The 10,699-nt window shown below is 36.9% G+C and overlaps 2 protein-coding genes across 2 annotated transcripts; both read left to right on the forward strand.

Annotated features, from left to right (window-relative positions):
- Nucleotides 1–3,545: 3,545 nt before the first annotated feature.
- LOC106433041 lies at nucleotides 3,546–5,984 on the forward strand. The gene is made up of 10 exons (XM_048767763.1): nucleotides 3,546–3,734; nucleotides 3,833–4,106; nucleotides 4,457–4,571; nucleotides 4,641–4,765; nucleotides 4,854–4,935; nucleotides 5,039–5,150; nucleotides 5,214–5,377; nucleotides 5,445–5,565; nucleotides 5,676–5,739; nucleotides 5,788–5,984. Exons 1-10 carry the CDS (start codon nucleotides 3,546–3,548, stop codon nucleotides 5,982–5,984), a joined length of 1,443 nt encoding a protein of 480 aa, XP_048623720.1.
- A 2,163-nt stretch (nucleotides 5,985–8,147) lies between these two features.
- LOC125592539 lies at nucleotides 8,148–8,697 on the forward strand. Its single transcript, XM_048767764.1, has 2 exons — nucleotides 8,148–8,585; nucleotides 8,671–8,697. Exons 1-2 carry the CDS (start codon nucleotides 8,148–8,150, stop codon nucleotides 8,695–8,697), a joined length of 465 nt encoding a protein of 154 aa, XP_048623721.1.
- Nucleotides 8,698–10,699: the final 2,002 nt, after the last annotated feature.

Consider the following 10,699-nt stretch of genomic DNA (forward strand, 5'->3'; position numbering starts at 1 on the left):
CAAGATGATATTATGGATTGTTTAAAAGATCAAAGTTGATTTCGGCCATCTAAGTCTTTGTGCTCTTTGCTTTGTGTTTTCTATGTTTTGATTTCTTTGAACTTGTTTTCTATTTATAAACTTAATGAATGAAAGTTTTTATAAAAGTCTCTAAAGTTTAGATTTATAAAAGACTATACGTCTTGATAATGAGTTCACGTCCCAAGCGTTTAATGATTACTGTATGTCCATGGGGGTAAGTGTGGAACACTCCGTGGCACATGTACATACACAGAACGGCTTGGCCGAATCATTCATAAAACGAATTCAGCTAATAGCTAGACCATTGCTTATGAGGTCTAAGCTTCCGGCCACAGCTTGGGGACACACAGTCTTGCACGCGGCCGAACTGATTCGTATAAGACCGTCTAGTGAACATAAATATTCCCCATTACAATTGCTTACGGGTCATGAGCCATACATATCCCATCTTAAGACATTCGGCTGTGCCGTTTATGTTCCAATTGCTCCACCATAGAGAACAAAGATGAGACCTCAAAGGAGGATGGGGATATATGTTGGATATGATTCTCCCACGATTATAAAATACCTTGAGCCAACTACGGGTGATTTATTTAAGGTCAGGTATGCGGATTGCATTTTAATGAATTTGAACATCCAACACTAGGGGGAGGTAGCAATAAGCTGGTAAAAGAGATTACATGGAATCAAACATCCTTATCTTGGCAAGATACTCGGACTCAGAAATGTGATTTAGAAGTCCAAAAGATAATACATTTACAAAAGCTAGCTAATCAATTGCCAGATTCCTTTGCTGACCCGAAAAGAGTGACTAAGTCATATATACCAGCTGATAATGCACCAATTAGAATTGATGTTCAAGAGGAACACAATCAAGTTGCTACAAAGTCTAGACAACGTTTGAAACGTGGTAGACCAATAGGTTCCAAAGATAAGAACCCTCGGAAATCTAAGAAAGGTGCAGAGAATGAAACCGAGGTTGTTAAAACCCTAGACGCGACCGCGGCCGTTCCTAAATCCCGGGACTTAGCCGCGGCCGATCCCAAAACCCTAATAGCGATCGCGGCCGATCATGAATGCTTAGATGCGGCCGGCCCTGATGTATCTAATACTGATTCTTGGGACGCCAAGATTCAAGGTACTGAAGGTCCTGATAATAATGAGATCTCAATAAATTATGTCTTGTCTGGGATACAATGGAACATAAAGAATGTTGACATTGATGATATATTTGCATACAAGGTAGCACTTGAACTTATGGATTTAAATGAGGATCGTGAACCCACGTCTATTTATGAGTGCACTCAACGATCAGATTGGATCAAATGGAAAGAAGCTATATACGTGGAGTTAAACTCTTTAAAGAAGAGAGATGTTTTCGGCCCTATAATCCGAACACCATATGATGTAAAACCAGTTGGATACAAATGGGTCTTTGTGAGGAAAAGAAATGAACATGGTGAAGTCGTAAGATATAAAGCACGGCTTGTTGTACAAGGATTCTCACAGAGGCCAGGAATCGATTATGAGGAAACATATTCCCCTGTGGTGGATGCTACTACTTTTAGATTCCTGATAAGTCTGGCTATAAGAGAAAACTTAGACTTGCGGTTAATGGATGTAGTAACTGCATACTTATATGGTCCACTGGATAATGAGATTTATATAAAAGTCCCAGAGGGTATTGAATTGAAAAACAAAGAGAGTTCTCGAGAACAACATTGTATAAAGTTGAATAAATCTCTTTATGGACTGAAGCAATCAGGTCGAATGTGGTACAATAGACTAAGTGAGTACCTAGTAAAAGAGAGCTATAAGAACGACCCGATCAGTCCATGCATTTTTCATAAAGAAATTCAAAAATAAAGGATTTGTGATCATAGCAGTGTATGTTAATGATCTGAATATCTTAGGAACCTCTGGAGAGATTTCTCAAACAGTTGAATATCTTAAGAAAGAATTCGAAATGAAAGATCTAGGAAAAACGAAATTCTGTTTGAGATTACAACTTGAGTACATTAAAGATAGAATCCTTGTGCATCAAATGGCATATACAAAAAAATGTACTCAAGAGATTCAACATGGCCGACTCACACCCTTTATCCAGCCCCATGGTCGTGAGGTCCCTCGGCCTGGACACTGATCCCTTCCGTCCCAAGATGTACGCTGAAGATGTCCTTGGTCCCAAAGTGTCATATCTCAGTGCCATAGGAGCTTTAATGTATTTGGCAAGTCACACACGGCCTAATATATGCTTTGCCGTGAACCTACTATCTAGGTTTAACTTTTGTCCGACCCAAAGGCACTGGAACGGGATTAAACATGTTCTTCGTTACCTGCACGGAACGAAAGATTTGAGTTTATTTTATACTAACCAAAACAAAGAAGGTTTAGTTGATTTTGCTGATGCAGGTTGTCTTTCGGGATTAAACATGTTCTTCGTTACATGCTATGTTTTCACACATGATGGAACGGCCATATCATGGCGTTCCATGAAGCAGACGATCGCGGCCACATCTTCAAACCATTCGGAGATCTTGGCTGTTCATGAGGCCAGCCGCGAGTTGTTCAGAACAGGGGGAGTAATACGTGTTGTACTCTTTTTCCTTCACCATGGTTTTGTCCCACTGGGTTTTCCTGGTAATGTTTTAATGAAGCAACATCTAAAGCGTATTACAATCCCTGTATGGTTATGACATCCAAGGGGGACTGTTATAAATCATATTGTGGATGTCCATAACCGGCCCGGTTCATAACCGGTCCAATGCTAGAAAGAGAGAGAGTCGACCGTGGGGAGAGAGAGAGAGAGAGAGAGAGAGAATCGGCATCTTGCTTTTTCCTTATTAGATTATGATTTGTACTCTTTCCATATTTGTATTTCCTTTCTTTAGTCTTTCCATTATTCTATGACGGTGTAATTCCATATATATAAATGGCTCCTTATGTTTATGAATAGTACAAAAACATAGATTTCATTCTCTAGTTTCACAACATTAACGAAAAAATGACATGAGCTGTTTATTTCATTTCTTGGAAGCAACTACTTAGACATTTCTTTAGTAAAAAAAAAGCTACTTAGACATTTTCTCTAACTTTGAAAACAATTATCTAATCACAATACTGAAAGGGACATTCCCTCAAAATCTATGCTGCCACGTCAGACTAAATATTCGACCAATAGAAACATTTCATTTTGGGTCCGGGCTTCTGTTTTGTTTCGATGGGTTTGTTTCGTTTCGGTCTGGGCTAATGGGCTTCGTCTGGGTTGTGTTACAGCCAGTTCTTAAGCTCTTTGAGTATAACCTAGATCTACGAAGGCGAGTTCTGGATTCTCTTCTTCTCCTCGCCATTTCTCTTCGTCTTCTCCTCTGTGTTCTGATCATCCGATTCCTCACGATCGGTTTCTTTCAATCAATTTTGCCATCAATTCTTCTTTATGGTTTCTTTTCATCTTCCCCCTTTCCTCCTTCTTTATATATTGTTTTCTCCCCCGTCTAGAAATCAAAACCCTAGAAACTCGATCGATGGCGATGAAACCACATGGGAAGTCGATTATGTCCTCCGATGCCGACAAAAAAATCGTATTCTTCAAAGATCTCTCCCTGGGTCCCAACGAAGCTCAGTTGCGGTTTCGGCTCATCCATTTCTGGGAGGCTTGGAATCCGCTAAAGAAGACGCTTATTGGCATGGAGATGTTACTCATCGACGAACAGGTTATAGTGATTAAGCGTTGTTTTTTCATTTCGAAACAAGTTTATGCTTATCGTTCTTCACTTACGTATATTGGTTTGTCTTATGTTGTTATTTGCAGGGAACTGTTATTCAAGGATTCATTTCCCCAGGGCGTATTCAAACATATATGCCTGATATGAAGCGAGGCTCTGTTTACAAACTCAACAACTTCTACGGATCCAGAAACAAATCGGTGTTTCGGGTTGCTGATCATACCGTTTCAGTGTCGTTCTCATGGAACTCGGAGTTGAAGGTTCTTCTAAACTGTCCTACTCATTTTGATGCGGACAGTTTCCGGTTCCATTCATATGAAGAGTTTCAAGCTAACTGCGACCTCAAAGGAGACCTCTACGGTAAGCTCTTTGATTCCCAACGTCATTTTTAGTTTAGTTGTTTGATAATTAGAATGTTGCTTAGATAAGTAGATCTGAAATTGGTTGAATCAATGTTTTGTTTTGATATCCGTAGAGGAAATATATGCTTTAAAAAATAGAATTATAAATACATGTTGTTTCATATTAGTATATTTAGCTTTGTATATTGATAGACATGTGAAGCTTCTGTAAATAAAGATATATGTCGAGTACGTAAAAACTTGGATTATTAGGATTGCTTAGATTCTTTTAAACTTAAATTTGATAAAATTTGTTAGACAGAAAAAGTTGACAATATTCAATTTTTTTAACGGTCAAAATTTGCCTAGATGTTGTTGGTCACATGAAGTTGGTTAATGGTCAGAGTATCGTTGAGGCACCGGTTCTTGACGAAGTGGAGATAGCAAAAGCCAGGCGTGTTCTGATTCATGTCCAATCACATGAGTACGTGTACATTATTTTCTGGAAACTACTTCTCCTTACTCCTATTACTTACGTAGTATTGTTTTTCAGTGGACCGGTCATGAAGCTATACCTTTGGGATCAGGCTGCAAGAGACTTCTGCAAAAAGTTCAATTCATACGAGGGCACACCCACTGTGTTACTGGTCACGACCGTCAACACGAAGACTCTCGGAGGTTCTGATTTTTATCTATGATATAGGTTTCTTACAGTTATATATCAGCATTTTGTGTTCTTTAGTAGGGTTTTTTCATGTGACAACAGGTACTCTGGCCTTGACCTCAATGTCATCTTCGCGTATGTTTATGGACTATGATGTCCAACCTACAATAGACTACTTCAGTTGGTAAGCGTTTATGTGTTTTGCTTTTACTCTTTTTTCTCAATGAAGTGCTCGCGTTATCTCACTGCGTTGACTGACTAACTCAAATTTTTTTACTCTATCTCAGGTTGGGCTCTAATCCTGCAATTGCTGAGCAGGTTAATGTAGAGGTAGTCACCAAACGTGAGACAATGACTATAGGGGAAATATTCTCCTACATCGAGCAAGAATCCTCAAAGGTAAACTCAATCTATTTAACTTCAATCACCACGAGAAATTTATATTCTTATGCATAAACGCAGGACGCCTTCTTTGAGTGCACGGCTACGATCGATGACGTCGTGCATGGTTCTTCTTGGTACTACATTTCCTGCAGTGGGTGCCATTCTAAGGTTATCAAAGGTCCAACTTCGTTGATCTGTACAAGCAAGAAGTGTGGAAAGGTTAACGCATCTGGTGTGCCACAGTAAGAACTCTAAACTGAAATTTAACTAATTTTTTATTGGAGTTAGGTTCTCATTCTTTCATGACAGGTACCTGTCAAAGATATCCGTTTATGACAATAGTGAGCAAGCTGTCTTTGTGCTTCTTGGTGATGCTGGTCGTGACCTGACTGGGAAGCCAGCATCAGAGTTAGTCAGAAGCTATTTTGAGGTAACTTTTTATAAGTATATAAGCTCTGAAAAGTTTTGGTAGATGTTGTTTTCTTTTCATCATGCTAAGCTCTTAAACGTAAGCCTGACCCTGTTTTGATTGAATGTCAGGCTAATGGAAATGAAGGAGTTAACCTTGAGGCACCTGTTCCGGAAGCTCTAATCAGCACCATCGGTCAGAAGCATAAGTTTTGTGTCAAAGTCACATAGCATAATTTTTCAGGTAAGACCCGATCTCTTACCGTGACCAAGATCCTCCCACTAGACCCTGAACCAACCACAATGTCTTCGGAAGATAACCATACTACTGCCACATCTGGGGAAACATCCGAAAACTGTGTGGATTCAGCGGATGGGAGTAAGAGAACCTGTGACAGTTCTGAGCTGGAGAGAGTTAAACGCCCTAAATGTGGGAACTAGGGTTCTCGCGACAGTTCTCAGAGAGTGCATTTTCTATTCAGTTTACGTGTTTGTTTCTTTACAATTGCATGCATGGTTTTTCCATTATGTCTTTGAATTGTGAGACTTTTTTCCTTGACAATGGTTTCTCTCTTTTTGATTTTTCAGCGGTTTTTTAAGAATCATATTTGGTCAAATAATATTTGGTTAAATAATTTGGGTCAACATGTTATTTTTTCTTATCCTCATTTGATTGACTTAAATCCAAAAAATAATATGAAAATATTTCCATATCGCAAATCCATAAGGTTTATGACAAACTCAACTGGTCCATAAATACATTAGAATTTACTTAGTGAAATGAGAAAATAACGTGATAGTCAAACACAATTATTAAATGCGTTTTCCTTCACTAACGTAAAAAATATTCCCATATCTCAATCAGTTTAATATCTTTCCTAAACCATACTCCTAAAGAATAAAACAAAACACTTTCTACCCCCATCTCCATATTCGATAATCAAAAAGCTCTGTAACATATTTCTTCCCCTTCTCTGTTCTTCCTTAGGTCCTTTTACAGTTGGCTACTAAGCTCGCCAAACGACTCTGTAAGTATAAAAAATTTTACAAACAAACGGTATACGAATATAAATCTACCCCTATAGTTAACAATCTATTTGCTTCTCAGGATAAAGTTACACAAAGATGGAGAACACACCTCCAACACCCCATTTGGAAACTGCAGGTTCAAAAATACAGACTTTTGCATACAGTATTGTATTTACCAAACGGAGTTGAGAATAGTACATATAGCTTTAAAACAGAACACATACAAAATAATAAAATTTCAATATTTATATTCTTTTATATCGCAAATTGTTTTTATATTAATATGGAGATAACAAGTATTTAAAGTTTTATATTTTTTTATAACGCGAATCGTTTTTATTAAATAATAAACATTTCAATCTTTATTTTAAAAGGTAGGCTAATAAATCTGTCCCCTCTCAATATACTAAGCAAAATATACTAATATGAAAACAACAGGTATTTATAATCTTGATTTTTTAAAGCACATATTTGTTCCACCTATATAAAAAACTAATATATAAGTTGAGAAAATTCCAAATATTACTCATAGTATATTTTAATGTTACGCTTTTAATTTACAACTTCTAATGATGTATTTTTTTAAAAACTTTGGGGAAAAAAGATAAAAAAAATAAAAACATTTCGTATTTGAAAACATATTATCCAAAAAATCATAAAAAAAATTTCCCTCTTAAACTTTTTGTGTTATTTTTAGATTTATTTTTTTTAAAAGTTTTTGTTATTTTTCTTTAATATTTATATATTCTTTTATTTTTCAAATTTTATAAATTTTGTAAATATATATAGAGTATTAATGTCATTTACCTATTAAATAAAACATTTTGGTAATTTTCCCCCTTATGATATAATTTAGTGATCAAAACTTAAAAATGGTCTGTTTATAAGAATAACTCTATTCAAGATGAGATAAAAATTTATAATATAGTTATGATTGACATATTATACATTAGTCAATCATATTATAGCATTATTACATATACCCTATAAAATTTAGAAGTGAATTATAGATGAGATCCAACTGGTTTCCACAAATCTGTTAAAGCTTGGTAAGGTTAGTAATCAATTACTAAAAAACATAAATTAATTTCGTGGGCTTATTTGTATACCATAGAAAGCATTGTATTTTACTATCATTTTATTAACGACATACAACAGAACTTGGAATTCTCAAATATTACTATTTCTTTTTTCATAATATTTAGTATTAATAAGAAAAGAATAGGTATATGGTTTGATAAACATAATATAATTCTTTTTCAAATAATAAAGTGGTAAACAATTAAAAAAACTGTCTATATAGCAAATAAACTAAAACTATTATTTTCTGTATTCTTAATGTCTTATATTTTATACAAACTCACCTGTTTTTTGTTATTTTTAATTTTATGCATATAATAGAAACTCGAGTTTGCATATCCTATTATTCCATTTTAATAAGAGTTAGTGTTAATAAGGGGATAAGCATGTATATAGTTTGATAAACAAAAGATAAAACTCTTTTAATAAAAACGTGGTCAGAAAAGTAAGAATATATATCTATATAGTCAATGAAATTCTTCTTTGAATACAAATATGCGAGTCAACCAGGACGAAAAAGAGTTCTCTGATTGGCTTCTCAAAGTCGGTGAAGGTCATTCAGAATCAGAACAGGGAGACGAGGACGATGGCTACCATGACCAAATGGTAAATATCGATCCAACATTGCTCAAAGAGACTAAAGAAGAGTCACTAAAGCAAGTTGTCGATGCAGCGTATGGTGATACCAAACAAATAGAGGCCTCCCAAAGTTCCTACACCGATAAAGCTATCCTAACACCCCGAAATGATACAGTCGATGAAATCAATGCGTATACAATCTCCAAAACCACCGGAGAGTCAAAAGACTACTACAGTTACGATAGCTTTGAGGTTTCGGAAACTCAATCTAACCAAAATGATACACTATACGCCATTGAGTATCTCAACTCGATGAAGTTTCTAGGATTGCCTTCCCATAAACTCACTCTCAAAGTTGGAGCCCCGATTATGCTTCTGCGAAACATAAACCAAACAAAGGGATTATGTAATGGTACCCGTATGATCCTAACCCACATAGGCAAAAGAGTGCTTAAAGCAGATATAATTACTGGTTCCCACATTGGAAATGAAGTTTTGATCCCACGAGTAGTCCTCTTGCATGGGGATACACAGCTACCCTTCACTTTACGTCGACACAAGTTCCCTATCAGATTGTGTTATGCGATGACAATCAACAAAAGCCAACACTACAAGAAAACAGGGGGATTCTGATGGCCGAAATCGTCGGAAATTCGTCGGAATTGACCGATTCCGACGAATTTCCGACGAACCCGTCCGTCGGTATCGTTTCGTCGGAAAAAAAAAAACGTCGCAATTTCGTCAGTACTTCCGACGACTTTCTGACGAATACCGAGAAACGTCATTCTGACGAACTTCCGATGATATTACGATGCGGACACACGAGACCAGAGTTCATCGGAAAAACTACGTACCGATGGAGAACGTTCCTCGAACAATTCCGACGTAGCGTGTTCCTCGGTGTATTCCGATGAACATTGGTCGTCGGAATATACCGACGGACAATGGTCGTCGGAAAATACCGACGAACAAGGTTCGTCGGTATTTTCCGACGAAATGGTTCGTCGGTATATTCCGACGGATATATATCCGTCGGTATTTTCCGACGACCCTGTCTGTCGGTATATACCAATTTTAAAAACGAATTGATTTTGCATTTTTATATATTTTTTGATATTAATAAATTAAAAAAATCAGAAATTTAAAACTAATAATATTATATAATTTAAATTCATACAAACCGAAATAGGAAAAAAACATTCAGAAAGTTTAGAATTCATACAAACCGAAATAGAAAAAAAAACATTCCGAAAGTTTTAAAAAGCCGAAATAAACTAAGATGAACTCGAAGACATCAAATGATCTAGCTTCTGCATAATCTCGGTGTTGAACTTCTTCTGGGATGCCAACTCAGCAAGGATAGTGGCATTCTCCGAACGGATAGTGGCATTCTCCGAAAGGATAGTGGTGTTCTGCTCCTCCAATGCCCCAATCCGTTCATCTTTGTCATGTAGCTGCTCGAGAATCATGGGATCGGCATATGGAGCTTGCGAAGAAGATGCCGGATACGAAGAAGCACGACGGGCCAACCCAACTAAACGGCCTCCTTTCCTTTTAGGAACCGCCTACAAAAATATTTAAAGTAAGTAAATAGGGACAAGTAAGTAATCGACATTATAAAAAAAATATATTAAAAAAAATTACCTTTTCAACCATCTCATTTATTTGCAATAGAGACAGGTTGGTTGAAGCTCCCGTAGAGTCGCCGTCATCAGAGAGAGGCTGAGATTGAGAAACTATCTCAGCTTCCACCAAATCAACTACACCTTTGATCACGGGGTCCTGAATTTGACCCGTCGTCTTGTTAGTGTGAGCCACCTTAATGAGTTGGAGACGATCAACGGGATTACCGTCATTTGCTTCGACTAAAAAAAACCGCCATTATTAGCCAAGAAATATATAAAATATTTATTTAAAAAATATAAAGATAAATAATAATAAAAACTTACAAGTTCATCCTCCTTAGTAGACATGGAGCAAGCGCCGAGGTTGTGCACATACATACCTTTCCCGCCACGATCGCTCTTCCGGTTCCTGGAGTTCCTAGAAGACGTCTCTGCAGTTTCTTCCTTCTCCCAATGAGCTATCAACTGCTCCCACACCGTCCCGTTGATGAACCGTGGCTTCTTGTTCTTCTGCCAAACTGTCTTCCACGCGTTTATCTGCTTTGTGTAAGAGTCCATGCTCTTTTCGTTGAATTTCTTACGGACTGTTTCCGTAAGATCGGAGTGCCAGTTGAACTCTTGCTACAAAACAAACACAATTTAATAAGTAAATATATTTTAAAAAATGTAAAAACTTTAAAAAAATGAAGAGTTACTATACCGCAAACTGACGAAACCACAACTCTTACGGAACATCAAACACCTGCTTGTTCTTCGTAAACGAAGTCTTACTCATGCGGTATGGATGATCAGGTGGTAGAAATCGTCTGTGACAGTCAAACCAACACGTTTTCCTTCCGTTCT

Source organism: Brassica napus, chromosome C9 (assembly GCF_020379485.1).
Source record: "Brassica napus cultivar Da-Ae chromosome C9, Da-Ae, whole genome shotgun sequence".
Lineage (NCBI taxonomy): Eukaryota > Viridiplantae > Streptophyta > Magnoliopsida > Brassicales > Brassicaceae > Brassica > Brassica napus.

Excerpts from the sequence above, each read along its gene's own strand:
- LOC106433041 (XM_048767763.1), top strand. The coding sequence starts at position 3,546 with ATGGCGATGAAACCACATGGGAAGTCGATTATGTCCTCCGATGCCGAC. Across the intron at positions 4,766-4,853 it reads CAACACGAAGACTCTCGGAG|GTACTCTGGCCTTGACCTCA; the intron begins GTTCTGATTTTT and ends ATGTGACAACAG. Across the intron at positions 4,936-5,038 it reads ACAATAGACTACTTCAGTTG|GTTGGGCTCTAATCCTGCAA; the intron begins GTAAGCGTTTAT and ends ACTCTATCTCAG.
- LOC125592539 (XM_048767764.1), top strand. The coding sequence starts at position 8,148 with ATGCGAGTCAACCAGGACGAAAAAGAGTTCTCTGATTGGCTTCTCAAA. Across the intron at positions 8,586-8,670 it reads CCCATAAACTCACTCTCAAA|GCAAAAGAGTGCTTAAAGCA; the intron begins GTTGGAGCCCCG and ends TAACCCACATAG.